The following is a 19924-nucleotide window of genomic DNA, read 5'->3' as shown; positions in this document are numbered from 1 at the left end:
TTTTTGTATCGTGATATATTGAATTTTGATATATCGTTCCATCCCTAGTAAATAATGCTTTAATTATCTAATCTAAGCCTGATATATATCCAGGGAGTTCATTCTTGTATGGAAAACCAACCTTACAGTTTTATGAGTTTCACAATCTTTTTAAAGAGAAGTGACATCTAAGTGCAATTTCTCTCCTTCCCTCCTTTCATTTCTCCCTTTTAACTTTGGGAAATTTTGTGATAACTATTTCATTACCTTCTGAAGTCAGGCATCTGAACTTCAAAGCAGATATGGATCCATGGCAAAGTATTCTGAAGGGACTCTCTCTCTCTCTCTCTCTCTCTCTCTCTCTCTCTCTCTCTCTCTCGCTAACTTTTTATCTGCTAAAAGAGGTCTATTGCTTATAGAATCAAAGCAGCACCGAAGCACAGCCTCTCAATAATGCAGCACACACACCTTCCCTGGGTATGGTTAGCTGGGGGAAAGTGAAAGCTTCTACTTCAAAACCCCAAACCAAGTGTTAAATAACACTGTTTTGAACCACCTTTGGTATTATTGCATTCATTTCCATTGCATCTGACAAAAAAATAATCACAGTTAGCCTTTGACATGCTAACCCTTGACATGACATCTTTATCCCCCTGCCACAGCGGGGCTTGTGTTAATCTTATGATGATTAAAGCCGTGATTGAATATAGTATTAATCAATGCTCCTGATGTGGAAATTATAAAAATGGAACTCCTGAATGATTGATTGATGTGCCAATTAGTTTCCATCGAATGAGATAATATCTTACGCTGTTATTATACTGTGCATAAGTAATAGGTATCGCATAATTATAGTGATTATTCAACATGAATTTGACAAAATGTCTCATATCTATTAATGGCCACAAGAGCCCCAAAATGACTGATAATGCAAACATTCCATATTTTTCACCTAGCCGTCATGGATCACTCTGTTCTCCTTGCCAAAGAAATTGATCTTCTGCAGCTTTCAAATGCATTGTACTCTGTAACTACATTCGGTTGCAGTGACTTTTAAGAAATGGGTGACCACTGCTATCTAAAAGTGAAGCCCTGCAGCTGTACTAATTTATCGAAGGTGCATTGTGAGTAGTTGACTCTCTGCGGCTGGAAATATCATTTGGTGCTACGAGTCGTCAAATGTGCCATAAAACATAACACCTTATTTTTGATTAATGACTTTTGGATAGTGTGAAAGTGCATGAGCGCAGATTTTTAACAAGGAGCCGCCATTAAATATTGGGTAACTACCTGCAAAGCGCATCACATTTGAGAACCATAGAGGTGGAAACCCCTCAGCAGTCACAAAGGAGCAATCTAAGGTTGTTATAGGCAAAAGATGGAACCTGTATATCAGCAATGTTAAGGCAAGGCCACTCCAATCAGTCCTGCGTAGGTAGTAATGAAATGACTGACACATCAAAACTAAGGAAAGGTTTACCTTAAATAGAAACACTGTTTGACCCTCCCCCCCGAAAAAGACACACACTCATACACACACACACACACAGATCAGAAGACGCTGATCCTGATGAATCCAAGTCATACAATGAATAGAAGCGTTGTTCCAGAAGGCCATGCAACCGTATATTGATAAATTAAACTGAATTGAACTCAAGTGCCGACCGTCCATATGTAATTACAGAGTGGACGAACAATCCATTCCCTGACATCATCTTATATTTAATTGAATCCCCTGGTAAGGAAGCACTAAATTTCATAATTCATGAGAAGTCGCCTAAATAATTGGTTAAAGATCCACTAGGTAACTTTTCCATTTAATTTAAAGTAATTGTAAGTAATGTGTTGGGCTGAACAAGAAAAAACCCAACCATCAGCAATGCATGAGACCTGGTTTTGCCCATACAAGCCCATATTGTCATGGAACAACCACTGGCAGGGAGTCTTTGTTGAAACAAAACAAAGTTGAAACAAAACACATTTTATAGGCATCTTTAAAAGAAAAGTACACGGTATCAAGTTACCTCAAAAGAAGACATTTCCTCTTTTGTGGAAAACGTCAGATGTTTCTCCTCTCTTGTTCCTTTGGTATCCTTTGGTATTAAGCATCACAGACCAGCTGGGTTGGTAAACATGAGCATGCTGTGTGCAGTTTACTGATGTTCTGAAGTGCTCAAAATTGAAATATTTATTTGGGGTTGACGTGTTAATATTGCATCTTGCAGCTTAAGTTGTTAAGCTGTAACAACTAGTGGCTTTATATGTTGTGGTGTTGTAGGGGTTTATTTTCCTAAACAAAATGGTCTGGTTGGACACCTAACTTTCAAAGGTAATGTGAAAAGATCCTGGAAGCCCATAGAAAAGCCTCATTAGACTTGAACTGTCCTACAGTGGAATGGCACAAGCAGCCCAATGTGACTGTATGGCTGGGTACATGCAGGATGCCGCAAAACGTTTTTTTTGCTTGTGTTTTCTTTTTTTATTATTATCAAAACAAGTATTATCATAAATGAATAAACAGAATCTATGTTTGTCAGCTTGTGGGTGGTGCAGAATGCAACATAGAAACCTCTCAGCATCTCTTGTTATCCAAACATTTGGTCAAGTCCAATATCTAACACAAATACATTTTGACTGCATCTGGGCTTTTGATATGGCCACCTACATGAACTGCATTGTTTTCCCCCATGGGAGTAGCGGAGGTGGAGGATATGACATTTTTGTGGGTGTTTCTTGTTCTGCTGAGTGTATATATCTGTTATCCGCTCTTCTGTATTTTTCACAAGAGAGAAGGCATGATGGGAACCACTAAAGAAAGATCTTGTTCAGTTTCACTTTCCTGACTTTGGGCTCTTCTATTGGTCCCCTGGTGCATCCAACAATGTGTGGGAGGATACTGGAGGATGCTGGAGGATGTCTTCAGAGTAGCTCTTATCCTGACACATACTTTAAGATTGAGGCATCAGACAAGGCCCCTGCCATTTCCAATTCACTACAGGCATTATTCTTACTTTCTGTAGCCTATATCTGCAGAGAAATATGATTTCTGGGCAAAAACTGAATATCTAGCTAATAAAGAGGTGGGCCACCCTTTGCCTTCAGAACAGCCCTCCTTGTCCTGCTGTCATTCTGCATTCTGAATCGTGTGTAGTGGGATATTGGACCTTTCTTCCAGAAGGAAAGCTTCCAGTTCTTTGAGGGATGAAGGAGGTGGAAATCTACTTAATAACATACAAATAATAACATTATTAACATAATCATGAATATTCAACACTATAAAACTCTGCGTAATCATCCAGATTTTGAGTTTCTTGGCTCCCAACCTGCAGATTGAATAAACCTGTCAAACTGCCACTCTCTCGTCCTGAGTTTTCTTCCACAGCACCCTAGGGTGTACCTGGTCCTGTAAAATGGCTTTATATTCCATGCAGAGCAATTACCAGACCTAATGACTCCCAGTACATGGCCTCCATACCATTATACACCACAACATTTAACAGTTGGCAACAGACGTTGTGGGTTGGTCATCAGACCAGACTACTTCTGTACATCGCTCAGGAATCCAGGTTTTGCGCTCCTTACACCAGGTTATGCATCTTTGTGTGCCGGTCTTGGATACAAGAGGCCCTGCCATAAATAACAGCTTTGTGAAGCTCAGTACAGTTTTTGGTGACACTGTATCACAAGGTATTTTTTCAATTCTGTGGTCATTTTTGAGGCCACATTTTTGTGTTTAGCGCCTATCCTCTCAAGTGTCTGTCCATCCCTATCGGCGAACTTCCACTTGCTGCCACTGTTCCTCTTTGCAGATTGTCAGTGTTTGGCTTATGTTGTCATTATTTTCTAGATTGCACCTCTTGCAGCGTTGCCCTCTTGCAATTGCAGTTTTTGTGACCGACGCTCATGCAATTCAGGCACAGCCTATTTGTCCTCTTTGTAACTCTCTTAGTTGCCTCATGTTGCTTTGAAAACTCACATACAAAAGTGTTGATTGCCAGACCCCTTTTAAGCTGACACACATACTGCTAATTGGCATTCAACATGATATGACTTGCTTGTGTGGCTGCCTTTGTAATTGTGATCTACTTATTTCAAAGTTAAAGTCGTTTTTCATGTGGTGTCTCCATTATTTTATCCACCCCCGTGGGTCTTTTCAACAGTCTCACACCATTACTGTAAGCAGACTACTACCAATTCTAGTGCTTTTAAAGCAGACTGTTTTTCTCTCAAATTGTTATGGGGTATGCTTCAAAACTATTTTTTCGTTTTTGTGAACTCATTAGGAATCTATCCTCTAAACATAAATGTGTTTCAACCATGCCATGCTAAGCAATAAATATAGGGTAGGTTTTCAATAACACCTCCCCTATATTTTGAGAGAAGAGAAGAGAAGAGTTGGCTAGGTTGGACCACATTTCAAAGGACTGAAAGTTTATTTGGAAGTTTGGAAAGCTTGACTTTCTAATCTAGCTGCAGATTATTTATTTAGAAATTCAGTCATTGTGAAATTCTGGTATGGGCACTAGTGGGAAGTGACAAATCAAAATTTAAGAGTGAAATCCAAAAGTGTCTCCTAAACAACAGTGAGCTCTCTGTCCAGAGAAAGCTGGACTCACCGACATTAGATCTTTTGCCTCTCTCGTCCCTTTGGTTTCCTTTATTATTAAGCATCACAGATTTGCCCGGGTTGGTAAACATGAGCGTGCTGTGTGCAGTGTACTGACGTCACCTTACAGGATATCTTTGGATTGAAATTCAAGTTTTTTCATTGCCATTTGATGCCTCCAATGTGCAAAGTTGTCTAGCGCAGCTTTAAAAAACTTGACTAAAGCTGTCATGATTCAGTGTTCTCCTCAAATGCCACCTCACTGCTCTCTCATTAGGCATTCCCATTGTGAGTAGTAAGTACTTCGTCATTCTGGTAGCCGTCGACTTGAACTGACATTTCACTCAGTATCTGTCATTTCATTCAGTATCCCTCCGAGACTTTGCCTCTGTCCCATCATTCCCAGACCTGCCATTTCACCTTTTTGTGTCCCTGGAAATGGATTAGCCGGCCAGAACAAAAATTAAACTGCCCAATCAATTAGGGCTTCTCATAGATGCATTGCAGATTAATTTCTGTGCTTGTTCATCACATCCTTTTTTCAAGAGGATGCTTGTCTATTTTCATCCTTGGCTTATTGGTTGCACTTCTGTTACGTGCCAACCGATAAAGTTTTAAGGAAGGACAGGCCCAGTGTATCAAGGGATGACTTTCAAGGCTGTGGAGTGTGTAGGGGTGTTTGTGTGGAAAGAGTATCAAAATATCCTACTCAAGTAGAAGCACTGCAACTTTGCTAAATTTGTATGTAAGTAGAACTAACATCTATTTTAATAAGAGTAAAAAGTAAGGCTCGCACTGGACCAGGACCTTGTCATGCCATCTCCCTGTCTTTCCTCTGTCTCTCTACATTGAACTATCTAATAAAGGCAAAAATGCCCAAAAAATAAACAAGTAAAAAGTAGCTAATTTACAGTGTACTATGAGTAAAAGTTACTAAGTTACTTAAAAAAACAGATATTGTTACCTATGATATCCTTGTGCAATGTTAATGTCAATATGTGATATTACACATTTTATTGACAATTTGGAGTGTTACAATTATTATATTTAATCTATCATAATAATCTATCATAATAAAAAAAATTGAAACCCATCCCATTATTCAGTAATGTTACTATATTGATGTTCTTTTGCTATCAGACTAGCAAGCTAGGTTAGCGAACTAGCTAAACAACAACCTACCAGGCTAACACAAGCCAATAATACTGTAGCTGGATGCACGCTAACTAAGCTACTGTCATGGATAAATTTGAGCATTTAATGTTACAGTTAGTTAACTAAACGTTTCGCAGATTTGATGTATGTTATTCGTGACTTCTGCCTTTGTTTTCAAGCTAATGCTATGGTGGGATTAACTGACGCTCTGATATAAAGAGAGAGGCGAGTGTCTGAGGAACCAGAGTCATGAGGTGAAAATCACCTGCACAGCTATTTGCAGGAGCAGAAGTTGAAACCTCTGATTTTCATCCCCAGCAGCAGCACTGGGAACCGATGTGCCCTGATTGCAACACTTATGCGGCTGCCAAAGTATGTGTGGGTGTCATGAATAAAGCCGAGACTATAACAGTGGCACAAGTGCTTTTTATGGCATTTTTAGCGTTGGTTCCTTCCTTTAGAACGATCTTCTACCTCCTCTCTCAAATGCGCCTTGAGACCTTGAGACCATCTCACAGCTGAATAGGAGTATTCCTCTGGTCCTTAATTTCTGTAACATTGGCTTGTCAAAGGATCATTTACCCTTCACCAGATAAAGCAATGGAGTAATTGTACACAATTCAAGCACTCATGTTTTTTAACACGCACAATTGCAGGCTTTACATGTAATTAACATAGCTCTTGTCATAAACCAATGGCCTGTGAAGGGGATTAGTCTTTGCATGTGAATGGAAACCCCTGTCAGCAGTGGGATGTAATTAGGGTTAACAACGAAGCTTAGACCAAAACATCTCCAAGCGGGAGTCAGTGAGCGTCGTAATTAGGAAGCACTTTACAGGGTGCACTACTGTGCTTTATGTACTCTAACTTTACACCCACTATGCCCTCACTTTGTTCTTAAAAAGGGTGACACTACCGCAGAGTGGTTTAGCTGGAGGATATGTTTGGAATGCATGTAGTATTCATCAGATAATGATTTATCTGATGTGATCAAGTTGTCCTAGCTGTAATGGATCTTCATGGCACCAAGCACCATATACATCCATCATAATTGGTAATCTGTTATTTAGTATGAATATACTGTAGATGTGTAGGTGGCTTAGATGTTGTAGCTTCTGCTCTTGTGTTTGTGTCAGTTCTCTTTGGAATTGAAGTGGTTTATTGATGAATGTTTACAGGATGACTGATCTTGCATAAAACTTTCTTCTCTTTGGTGTTAAGTCTAATCTCTAAGTTGCAGGTGTCACAGTTGCTGATTCACAGCCAGGTAAATCCAATCCATTCTGACTCATAGATCATGAGACTTGGGGAGGTTCTGTCAAAGTTCAACTTCAGCCTTCTGCATTAAAGAACATTACTTTAGGTTTTTAGCTGGACCAGGTTTTGTCCACTGTGTTAGCTGTCGTTGACAAAAAAGCAAGGCAAAGCAGATGGAGATACAGATGGAGTGAACTGCATAAAGGCCATAACCACAGCACCACCGTGCATCAAGATAAAGATGGCTGTTTTACGACAGGGTTTCTAATCAGTGTTATCCTCTTGGCCGAACAGGGAAAAGTTGTAATAACCTAACTTTACTCTCTTTTACTGTTGTTTACTTGTCAGAGTTGTAGTCAAGCATGTTGTAACCAAAATACACAAGAGAATAAAAAAAGAGTACAGGACCTGGACTACATTGAAAACAACTGAGAGGAGCATTTAGGTAAAGCATAAAGATACATGAAGTGAGCAAATGGCAGAGCAGCTCAAACGAGTATACCATTAGCCTGTTGAACTAGATGAGTTACATTTGATGCATTTAAGTTAACTTTACTGAGGAAATTGGGTGGTTGCAGTAGCAAAAGTAATGGAATACAGCAGGGAAAAAAGAATAGTAGTATATAGGCCCAAAAATAGATTATGAAATAAGCACTGAAAATGGTAGAAATAATTAAAACAAGGGAATAGAATATGAACAATTGTGGGATTACATAAATAGAAGTTGCTGGTAATTTCAACACATGGACTGTGTGAACAGCAAGTATAGGGAAGAGTATGGGTGACTTGCATATATTAATTTTTTATTTTTTTATTTTTTTTATTTTTTATTGTATTTTACTTTTTTATTGTCATCATAACTTTGCAAGCATACATTTTAGTGCATCACATCTTGATGACGTTTTTTGTGTGTGTAAAGGTGGAGACCAGTGTGTGAGGGGAAAAAAAACAAAAAACATATATATACTTACATATATGAATTTACTTATAGTTGTTACAGATGTTACTAACAGTCACAATTGCTTAGAAATGTGTTATATATATATAAATATAAGTATGTATGTACGTATATTATGTTGACTGTAAATCGAATTTGACCAAAAGCAAGCATAGAGCACATATTTTGAGAATGAAATCTAGTACAAATTACGTAGATGTATGTGATTATTTATTAATCCTGTCCTGCTGTATGCACTTTCATCCACAGTACATATACACATGTATTTTAGTCTATGTTTTAATCAAGACTGATTGTGATGCACATCACATTTCAGAGCAATATGGCAGTTACATGTTATTGCTTCCTGTCACATTACATTGTATAGCTTGTTTTTATGTGTATTCTAAAATACTACTGCTAAGCTGCAGCCCCTGCTATGGAAACTGGTGATGATAAGCTTTTCGCCACATGCAGAGTGCATAATGACACATCTCCTCCACGACCATAGCTTAAGATTGCAGGGTTTAATGTGTCATAAAAAGTCCATGACCAGAGTGTAACCTCATCTGCGTGTTTGTAAAACCGATGATTGCTGGATAAACTCCAGCCTCTTCTGAAGACTTGCTTTATTAATGTTTTTTCAGCAGGCACTTCATTGCCTCGTGTATATTAATGCAAAAAGTCCCACAGTCCTGTGTGTTTATCATCCAGGGTCAGGGCCATCGCACGAGATTTCATCCTATCACAGTGAAAGTTGTAATACAATCATCACAACACGGAGTAGCTAGTCTATATTTCAGCTTAAATGATAACCATTTCTCTTCATGAGACATTAATTTAGTTTCAGGAACTTTTTTGATGCACAATAATTGCTGTACACATTTTACAAGAAGTCAATTTGAGATTTGCATGAAGAATGGCAGTGTGTCATGGTGGAGGGGTTTTGCAATAAAGAGACAAGCGATTGAAATTGAGATACTTGCAAGCGGCCGCGGCTTTGGCTCAGAAGGCACTCATGCGATAGAAATGAAATATAAATGGGAAAATAATGGGGGGTTTACTTCAGGAGTGTCATTGAAAACTTTTGTATTGCTGTCAGACGCTCAAAACTTACTCTAGGGAACATTTGTCAGCTCAACAGTAGACATTCAGATAAAAGGAAACTCATTTTTGATGATAGGAGACTTTAAGAGAGTGAAATACAACCAGGACAGTGATTTTTCTCTGTAAAAGCTTTAACACGTTTGCATTTTTATCTCCTCCAATGAAACAAAATGGGAACATTTTAAGGACAGACAATGTTCTGTTCAACACACAGCAACAACCTCTGAGTGGCCTATAAATGTCTATTACACTTGATGATAAATGCCAGGATTCCAAATTGATATTGGAAATTCATTATGTCACAATAACCTTAATTTCAGTTATACAGTGCTGAATGACTAATGGGTTCACATATAAAATACCACCTAATTTTTTGTTTGCAAAGTGCCTATACATTCAAAGGAGTCAATTTTGATAAAGTATTCTATAAAAATTAAAAGGTATAAACATGAATACAGAGATGGATGTCATATATTTCTCACCAGATGCGCAGGGTATACAGGATATCCTCCCTAAAACAGAATAAAAAAATTTTTATTCCCATCATCCTGGCCCTATGTTGCCTCCTTAACCAAATGATAGCAATTGCTTTTTAAATTACTGGTGCATAATTGGTGTATTGGTCCTGATGCTGCCATCTTGTATGTTACTTTTATATTATTTATATATTTATTGTCAATTATGCATGTAATTCTGAAACCCTGACGAAAGCTATTGCAGCTGAAATGGGTTGGTTTTTAGCATAAAGCGTTGTCGATTTCTCTCCAACAGTTTAAATTTTTTTTTTTCTGATTTACTTTGATTCGTTCAACTCATAGAAGCTTTGAGGTTGAGACAGATATTTTGCCCTATCCCTATGATTCTGGACAGTTCAATCAATAATTTTGAACATGAACATTTTTCTTCCACTGATAGAAACTAGAGAAGCAAAGAAGATCATCAAGAGACACAAATGAGTGGCGTCCTGATGGTTCAGTTGGCTAAGGCACAGACCTCTAGTCAGCCTGTCTGACTCGCTGTCAGTTTGTATTGATTGTCAGTGGAGCAGCTCCAAAACGTGTTGTTTGTTGACATGTATTTTTACTGCTGGAGAAAAACAAGTCAGTGAAGGAACCACATATTTAGTATCACAAAAAATGTTCTTGGACTCCTGGGACAAAACAGAGTTCAGCTCAGAGGTGTGACCAAGTCAACTTTGCTTGAGTCCCAAGTCAGTCTCAGGTCTTGAGGTGCAAGTCTCAAGTCAAGTCCCAAGTCTAAATGTAGATTACCAAATCAAGTCCATGTCATTAATGTCAAGTCTGAAGTTTAAACCAAGTCAAGTCAGAACAAATCAAGAGTCCAGTATCAATTTAATATCTTAAAAAAATATATATATATATCTAGGACTTTTCAATGCAAAGTCGTTTTAATAGGATAAAAACTTGGTAACAGCATCATGAGTTTGATTTCTATAATCAGCTTCAACTAATAAATAAATCATTCCATACAAATTCAGAAAACAGAATTTAAATTCAGTCATCTGGTGGAACAAATCTCATCACTTTCAATCTAAGTCATTTACACAAACACAAGATCTCAAGTCAAGACTTTAGAAACCTTTTCAACAAGGACGTGCACAAGGCCGGGCTAAAGTTGCCCGAGCAACAGCCCATTTGCCCTCTTTGGCTGAGCTGCCCCTCTGGAGGGAAAAAAAAAATATATATATTTTTGCTGTTGTGGCTGCATAAATACGAGTAGCCCATAATTGTTGAAGTTAGACCAAATTAAATCGCCATATCATCCAAATTTTTATTACTTATTGATAGGCATGCCTCCGCAGGACACAGAGATGGGGCGGCCCAGATCACGTCACGTTAGCGATGCCCTATGCCCCCTGTCATGTGACATTGTGGTATTGTTGCCCCTGTGTGAGGGCTCCGGGTGAGTCTTTTGAAGTTGTGGAGATGATTAACTACGATGGTAACGTTATATAACCAATGGGATGCCCTGTGAATAAAAATCTCCACATGCTTCCGAACAATGTGCAGTTTGTCACATTTGCATTACGTCGCGCAATATTGCCTTATGCTATCATATTAACCAATCTTATCTAGCTAGCTAGCTGGCTAACATATAGGCAGCAGGCTACATGCAAGATAACTCCTCAGTTACGACCATTACATTAAGTGTGCGTTCTGTAGAGATACGGGGATCTGATGGTTTTGACTGTTGAATCATGCTAGATTAGATATTGTTTACAGGCAATATGAAGCTACGTGTCGTGTGTGAACAGACCAACCTAACGCCACGTTAGCTTCTTTCTAGCTTGTGACATGAGCTGCTAGCTGTGTTCTTGAACAAGCAGATGTAGCTGATAGAAGTCGCCTTATTTTTCGTTATGAGATGATAACTTGTAATGTTCAAATTGGTTAAAATGTAATGCATTTTTTTTTTATGTAATGTTAATTTTGGGTGCTTACAGTAGGCTACAATGCCTTCCAAAAGGAGGAGACTACAGCAGAGAGAGAAAGAGCTGAGGGAGGCAGCTAAGGGGAGTGCAAGTTTGCAGAGCTGGATACAGACTGCCAGCAGGTGAAGCATTATGATAGAAATGTCAAGCAACCATTTCCTACATAATTAATTTAATGTAGGCCTATTTTCTCAGAAGCATTTTTTTTTTTTAAAGTTGGAGTAGGCTAATATAGGGTGACCACATTTTCAAACCCCCAAACCGGGACCCTTAAGTGTAGCGCACGTTCATGCACGCGCACATGTATGCGCTTATGCACGCACCATAGGCGTTTTCATCAGGATGGGGGACAATTATTTCAGCGCTTAGCACACCTAGTGACTGCACCTTTCAACACCATGGACAGCGCCTCAGCAAACGAAAAATTATGTTTTGTCTCCAAAAATCCACCAAAACATAGTTTATTTGAAAACTGTATAATAACACTAGTAAACACAAAACACAAGGATTGCACTGGTGTAATATAACATATTTATTGATTGTCAGATACCTTTCAAAACAAAACATAAGGTCTTTGTCAGTGTGCACAAGCGCAGGACAATCCCGGACAAACCGGGACGTCTGGTCACCGTAGGCTAATAACTAACTAAAAACGAATATTTCAATCAACGATAAATGCACAGTATATTATATCTTGGGGGGGGGGGGGGGTGCCCTTTTTCAGGTTAGAGCAACAGCCCCTCAAAATGTCTGTGCACGTCCCTGCTTTTCAAGTCATCAAAGTACAAGTCAAAGTCAAGTCCCAAGTCACCAGAAACCAAGTCAAGTCTCAAGTCTTCTCTTCATGCATCAAGTCAAGTCTCGAGCAATTAAAATTCTGCCTCAAGTCTGACTTGAGTCCAAGTCATGTGACTCGAGTCTCCACCTCTGGTTCAGCTACATTGTGGTGAAATGCCCCTTTAATAGTACAATTGCAATTCGCCATAATGAAATGAGTGAGGAGCAATTCAGCCGTTTTACCTCAGGGATCTGCCATGTAGAGTCACCGTTGATGTGCTTTCATAAATGCAGAAGCCAGTACGTTAGGAGTAGAGTAGAGCGAATGTCTTTCAGTGGCACACTTCATCCTTTCGCAGGTGACGTATATAGACTGCTCACCCAGCCCATATAACCACTGTGAAGTTTGTAAAAGAGGTGCCTGAAATTGATGACTTGAGACAGTCCATGCCAAGATGGAGAGCAATTAATCCTGCCTTGCCATTCAAGACGTCTCCTTGATACAATAGAGGATGCCAGGTCCTTCTGTGGAGTAAGTGAAGATGTAAGAGTCATGCATACATGCAGACAGGGAAAGCTATGGCTCCTAATTCTGCTCATTAATCACCTGTCGGGCAGAACATCCTCCAGAGTAAGCACCGGTTTCTCCAAGGTAATTATAGCACTTGACAGAATGCTCTCTGCCGCAGATGCTCATAAGTAGTCGTCTTATACCTTCCCTGCCCTTTCCTTTGTCTCTCCTGTGGAGCCAACAGCTAACATGTCCTCTGGAGAAGCTTCCCTTCCAGCCTTTCTGCTGCACCGCTCTGCTCTTCTTCAGCTGTGTAGTCAGCAGACTTTTTTTCCCGGGCATACATCCATTTGGCATCCGATGTGGGATAAATAAATTATAGCCTCTAAAATCAATGCCCAGTCCATGATGTAGGCTGTAGGCTTAGTGCTTGCCACCATGCTAGAATTATGCCACCAGAGCTCAAATAAGGGGCATTTTTTGAACCCACGAGCTATGGTGTTGCTCTTGATGGTTTTTGTGCTTTGAGGGGGGGGGGGGGGGGGGGGCGTTCTGTTTTTGTGGGTTTCACTGAAAAGCTGTTCCAGGCGCTCTGCGGTTTTATTATTTGTCGTAAGCTTTTATGGGAAATATTGCTTTTACTGGAGAGACTGATGGGGCTTTTGAGGCATAATTTGTTTGAAGCATTTGTCAGTTTGTCATGGAGCATTCTGGTTTGAACCTGTTTTTCCTCAAGTCGCTACTGAATCTGGATGCTCTCTTTAATCTAATCCCCCTACAAAACCTCTCATAGAATCCAAAAATATATCAGAACAGTGGCAAGAGTGACATCCTTGTGCATTTATTTTTAAAGGCAGTAGCATGCACGCATTCACTCTCTAAATCTCTAAGATAAACTGTTTATTGATGTCGCTATCAAAGATTTCTAACCACCAATGCATATATGATGCCCTATGTAGGTTATACCCAAAGTCATTATAGGAATGTCATAGGTTGTTTTAGTGAGACTTACATAAAATCTGGAACTTGGAAATATCTCCTCAAAATGGCACTTTTTACAGAGTTTGAGAGCTAATGTTGTCTCTCTTCCTCTCTGTCTCTCTCTCTTGCTGTTTATATTCCCAGATGGAAATGATACCAGAGCCAGATCCTGATGACGAGGGGACAAAAATAAGTGTAAGTTGAAGAACATGTCCTGGCTAACATAACCCATGTTGTAACCCAGTGGTTCTCAGCTATGCACCATCATGACCCAAGAGTTGGCAGATTTTCATTCCAACCAAACACTGCAGCAGCTGATTTCACTAGCACACCTGCAACCAGAGAGAGGAATCAAACAGTTAAATCAGCTTGGATGCTAACAAAACCACAAGTAAACTTAACTGAAGGAGTAACTAAACCCCAAACCCAAATCTGTGGTGAAGCCTGACACTGAAAAGTAAGGTACTGAACTGGCTATCTGCTATTGGCTGATCTTTGGTGCCAGGTGATGTCACCACCTATTGTACTGAAGGTGACATTTGGGTTTGGGGTTTAGTTACTCTTTAAGTTAAGTTTGCTTGTGGTTTTGTTAGCATCCAAGTGTTGTTCATCCAATTTTTAGCAGTGTAACAAATAACAATCATAAGGTGTCATAATATTTAATTAATCCTCATTGTATTGTATCATACCATCTAGTATTATGACACTGTTGTCTCATTAAATTCCTCTAACAGACGGTGAAAGTCCAGGGCAATGATATCTCCCACAAGCTGCAGATCTCCAGAGTCAGCAAGAGTGACGAAGGTCTGTATGAGTGCCGGGTGACACGAGCTAACTATGGAGAAATTGTGGAGTACAAAGCCCAGGCCTGGCTGAAGGTCAACGCCACCGCCAGGCCACGCCGACCACCGCCACCCGCTAAGAAGAGCTCCCCACTCCACCTGACCGACAAGAAGCCAAGGAAGTCCAGCTCACCTCTGGGCCAGGACAGCATGAGTTCAGACCAGAGGGTGGGATCCACCTCCAGCTCTCACACATCCTCCAAGACAGCTAAACACAACCCCGCCTCAGGTAAGACACTGGTGGTTGGTTACATGATGAGGGCACTATCAGGACGGCAAGATGTGTGCCAAATTTAAAGATGCATTAAATAATCTATGACCTTTATCAACCTATCACCTGCAACAACATCGGCAGAACGAATCGATAGAACTTATCCTACAGAACTTATCCTACATAAGTCTCAAAAATAATGAAGTTGAACTTCACAATTGTAGAGTTGTGTTGATAATTATAGCAGTGATCAAACAGAAATGTCTAGTGAAGAGGTAATATTTGAACATGCAAAATGTGACGCGTTCTATCATTTTCAGTCGGAAGTTGGAACGGCGCATTTGTGGATAAACGTGATTTTATGAGAAAAGATCGATTTTTGGCTGTTTTGGGGTTTCATCAGATTTTAATAAAATAAAGCCTTGGCTTTCATTCTGTGTAAAGATTATTGTGAAATTCAAACGCTAAATATAGTTTTGAAGCTCATAAAGGTAGGGTGACAAGCAGAACTACTAGCTTAGTTTGTCAACAAAGCTCGCATTCCTCATGTGGCCAGGTTCACAGTTTTCAATGTACTTGGAAATGTTATAAATGCTGTAGGACTTAAAACGCTGTTTATAAAGTTTGTCAGGGTTGTATTGTGGAGTTTTGTTATTGGTTTGTTATTTTGGACTAGTTTCATTGATCATTGGGCTGTTTATGGGTTGGGTTTAATTGTCACCGGGAGGGTTTTGTCGCTAAGAACCTGGCAACACTTCTCTCCGTCCCTCTCTCCCTTATTATGTGTCCCTTAAAATTATGAATGAACATCTGCATAGTAACAGGTTGACCATCGTTCAATTTATTGTCTAATCAAAATGATTGTTTCATCCGCGGGAAAACGTAGTTGTCAGGCATCTCAACCTGTGTGTGTGAATGATTTCTTTATTTGAATAAATGTCTCAGAATTGACTTCAAACTTTGAGGCCCTTTTTCTCAAAAACATAGTTTGGAAACAGTCAAGACATCAAGGGGTGCATCTCACTCAATCTTTGGAGTACAAAGATAATTTTGATATCACCAGAAAGCTTAAATTCTCCTCTTTCCAACAGTGTATTAAACTCAAAATGCTTTGAGGGGTCAATGTGACTGGAAATGATAGAGCAGGTCACAAATGTTATAATAATAATACTGTTTTGTCATTTGCTTTTTTTGGCTTGAGAACTTTTTAACCTGGTAGCTGAAATGTGGGGGAGAGGGGGGGGGGGGTAAGATGACACCTCAAACTTGACTTTAATCATAGACAGTTTTATTGAGGAGACAGGCCCCTCCATCAGTTTTGAATGGGAAAATTCGTAACGCTAAAGATGGTGGCACCAACAACATTTGTAGACAACTCCCCATTCAAAGAGATAGGAATGTCTTGTTAGTCACAAATGTACTACCCAGGGAGCGTTGCGAAGATGGCGCCCAAGTGAACCAAGCTCCCTTAAAGAGACTTTACTTCAACTTCAATATTATCTACTAGTGCAAGTTACCATTTGGAAGTTGTGGAGACTGTCACAATTGGTGACAGTTGTTTTTTTTTTTACTTTGTTAGCTACCTAACTAGACAGCAAGCTAATTTAGCAGAGTAACCAATGTTAATGTTAACATGCAGCTACTAGCCACCGTGAACACTGGCTTCTACTAGATATGTTAGTTAGTGTGTGTTAGTGTGTCAGATGTGTTAACAACAGGACAGTGATGGTTAGGGTATTTTTAGGGTGGTTAGGATACAAGCTAATATTATCTAAACACAAAATCAATAAGATTTAGGTAGGCCCAGTGGCGTAGCCAGAATTTTATTACTAAATTATGGGCAGAGATTAGTGCCAGCAGAAAATGAATTTGAATTGAACTGTTTGTTAAGGTTAAGTTTTTGTCAGGTTAACTGAGCTGAATCTTGTTAAGCAACAACAGAGGTCCACATTCACTAAGATTGCATTGGCAGGGCAATTTGTGTATTAAGCCTCAGGTGCTTGAGCCAGGAGTTTTTGTCTTATTCACTAAGACATGTATGCCAATCAAGCTGTCATGCAAACAAGCCCTTGAAAAGAGCACTGCGCAAGCAAATCACCAATCCCCCACATCACCAATTGCAAGAGCAAATTGCAAAGTGCTTCAGCTGTAAGACTAATCCACCAAGGCTGGCACCCTTGCGCCCCTTCATAATTGAAGCATTCTCTGATCTTATCTGAGACTCTAGGAAGGAAAGCCCTCTCCCTTGCTTGTCTAACTCGCTGGTGACTATGATACGTCTTGCAGCAATGATAGCAGCCATTTTGAAAACACTTGGACATTTGGAAAAACACTTTACGAAAAGCTTACACCACCTTTAAAAGGATGTTTTGCACGCTACAATAATTTAGGTGAGTTGGCGTTGACTGGGGCGAGCTGCCATTTGACCCAGCACTTTTCAAAGTACTGGGGTGATACCCCACAACTTTTTGATTGAGTTGTGGTCTAAAAAGCCCTTAGTAATACGGAATTGTTCCGTAATGAAGAGCAAGATGTTTCATTCCTTAAGGAGTGAAAACAGAACACGCTTTGTGCTGTATTTTCCTACTTAAGCCCCTACGTTTAGAGAGATGAGACAATCATGGCGAAAATTGGTTTAGGCTATGTGTTGCTTTCAGTCTGTTCATTCTCTGTGTCCCTGGGTACGATTTGGCATGAAAAGTGCCGACTTACGGCAGAAAGGAGGTGCCTCAACCAAACTAGGAAGGTAATAGCCACAGTTTGAATGCAGGCTAGCTGCTTCGATTGAACAACATGAAGCTAGTCAATATGGCAGATGGTGGTAGCATGGAAGAAAAGACTAACTGCTGAACCCTCTGCAACAAAACGCAAGAACAACCCTTTATTGGTGGAGGCTAAAAGAGCTAAGAAGGAGAGTGACAAAGCACGGGGTCAGACCAGAGTTAACCACGGCCGGACGTTCACTCGTCGGAGAGCTCCGGGAGCTGAAGGGGTTTAAGACCGACATAGAGCTGGCTTTCTTTCATGAAATACCATAAATACCATGACATGAAATACAAATTGTGTTACTGAAGCTTTTTACTGTTTTTTCAGGACCAGTGTGGGTTATATGTAATAGCATAATTTATTTATGTAGTTAGCTACCTGTACAGCTACTAAGCTAGCTGTAACCTAACCTAGAAAATTAGCTTCACTTGTCGGTACATAGCCAGCTGCCGACAGAGAATGGGGTTAAATTTGCCAAAGTCAGCTAAATTACTTGAGCTGAAAAAATTCCAATAACTGAGAGACTTCTGTAACTAAATCACATATTTTACATGAACAAAGTATTGTATGTATGCGGTGTTATTTGATTTGTGTCTAGTCTAGTTCGTTAGCAGTAACATTTGCCATTAGCTCCAGCTAGCATCTGAATAGTAAAATGTTGGATAGACGATGTTCACAACAACCACGAGCCCCATCTGTTAATCCGAATTCTCACCATAACAAACTACTTCATAGTATGCTGTCATTAGCAATAATATAAAAACTAATGAGTTGAGTTACAGTTATCTGCAGCAGTAGGCTACTTTGTGTACATAATCCAGCTGTGTAGCTGGGAGGGGGGTGGCGTGGCCGAAGGGGCCGTTTTAGCAACATTTACGAGTGTCTTTGTTGACACTTCCCCTAGGAGTTGCCAAAGTCAACAATTTTCAAATCCTACATGTAAGGGCTTTAAGTGAAGAAAGTGAGAATAACACAATTATGAATAATATGGAAAATGTGATAGAATTATAAAATGTGACTACAGGGCAAATTTGATGGGAAAAACTGCAGCCGGCAGGCAGCTCTCTGTCTCCTCCTCAGAGTGCTTGCTCACTCTGTATGTTCTGTGTGTCCTCATTGGCTGTCGCCAGGTTACGGAGTCACAAGGGAGCGGTTGGAGTCTGACTGAGACTCAAAAATGGACTGTTACCCTTCCTCAAACCCTCCTGTCAAATGCAACAGATTGTAAAAATATCGCCGTGAATGTGAAGCCGAATATTGCTTGACAGTGTGGGACTGAGTGAATACAAAGCGAGCTGCACAGTGTACCGCAGGGTGTCTGTTGCCTATAGGGGAATATGTGACATTAAGCAACACGCTTCAGGAAACGGCCATAGTCAAAATGCAAGAGTCCAGCAGCAATTTCACAATTTCTGCCACCACAGGCATCACAGAGGCTGATACGGTAATAACATTACACTTTTTTATTTGATGTTTGGAATATGATCTGAATCTGGAATATGACCATTGTTGTAGTACTACACACTAGAAGTGCGAATTTGCAATATTATTGCTACTTATAGCCTATTGTGTACAATCTACATTGATATAATTTGATTAATTATCCAAATAATTTCAGTAATTATGATTATTAATATTATTAATAACACTATACAATAATGATGGAAATGACAACATTCCTGTCTCAGTAGTTTCAATGATAATGTAAATATTTGAGCAGATATTAGTTATTACATTCATAATACACAGCCTACACAATTCATAAACATACATGTCATACATTTATAAAGTGAAAGAGAGAGAAAGAGAAAGGCTTATCATTTCATCAGGCTTATCTTTCCTATTCAATTTAGCTTCATTTGTATAGCACTTTTCACAAGCCACTTATTTTAAAATATTACAATTTAAAAAGACAGGAGGAAATAAGGGGAGAGGGTATGTTTTAAAGGTTGAAAGGTTTTGCACTGATTAAGTGCCCTCAATACTTTTGTTGTCCAGTATATAGCCCCTTAACCTATATATCTGGGTATATTTCATCTGCAATCAGTATTCTACTTTGACTGGCTTACAGTGCCATTATACATGCTCACATTATGTGCATTGGAAGCAGGAACAAAGAGAAGGACATGCCCGCTTGTCATCCCTGAAGAGGCATATTAAGTTTGATTTCACCCCATAGTATGGAGGTGGAGGTGTGGTTCCACCTCTGAGTGTTACAAAGTGTTAGTGAATTGGGCGCAATAATGGAGAAAAATGTATTTACATCGAATTTACATATGCATGATCATGGCAGGCACAAAGAGGCTTTACTTGTGACCAGGGCTGTCACCCACTGATCAATTT

At 39.6% G+C, this 19924-nt stretch overlaps 1 protein-coding gene across 1 annotated transcript in view; it reads left to right on the top strand.

The window, feature by feature from the left end:
- vstm2a (V-set and transmembrane domain containing 2A) overlaps positions 1-19924 on the top strand; it is a 55420-nt gene that overhangs the window by 25457 nt on the left and 10039 nt on the right. Inside the window, exons 3-4 of the mRNA XM_071905058.1 lie at positions 13907-13957; positions 14497-14833. Coding sequence (XP_071761159.1) covers positions 13907-13957; positions 14497-14833 — 388 coding nt within the window. The remainder of the gene's footprint in view (positions 1-13906; positions 13958-14496; positions 14834-19924) is intronic.

The sequence above is a fragment of the Centroberyx gerrardi genome, chromosome 22 (assembly GCF_048128805.1).
Source record: "Centroberyx gerrardi isolate f3 chromosome 22, fCenGer3.hap1.cur.20231027, whole genome shotgun sequence".
Classification (NCBI taxonomy): domain Eukaryota; kingdom Metazoa; phylum Chordata; class Actinopteri; order Beryciformes; family Berycidae; genus Centroberyx; species Centroberyx gerrardi.
Note: the sequence above shows the minus strand (reverse complement) of the source record. Positions and strands in the feature narration are given on the sequence as shown.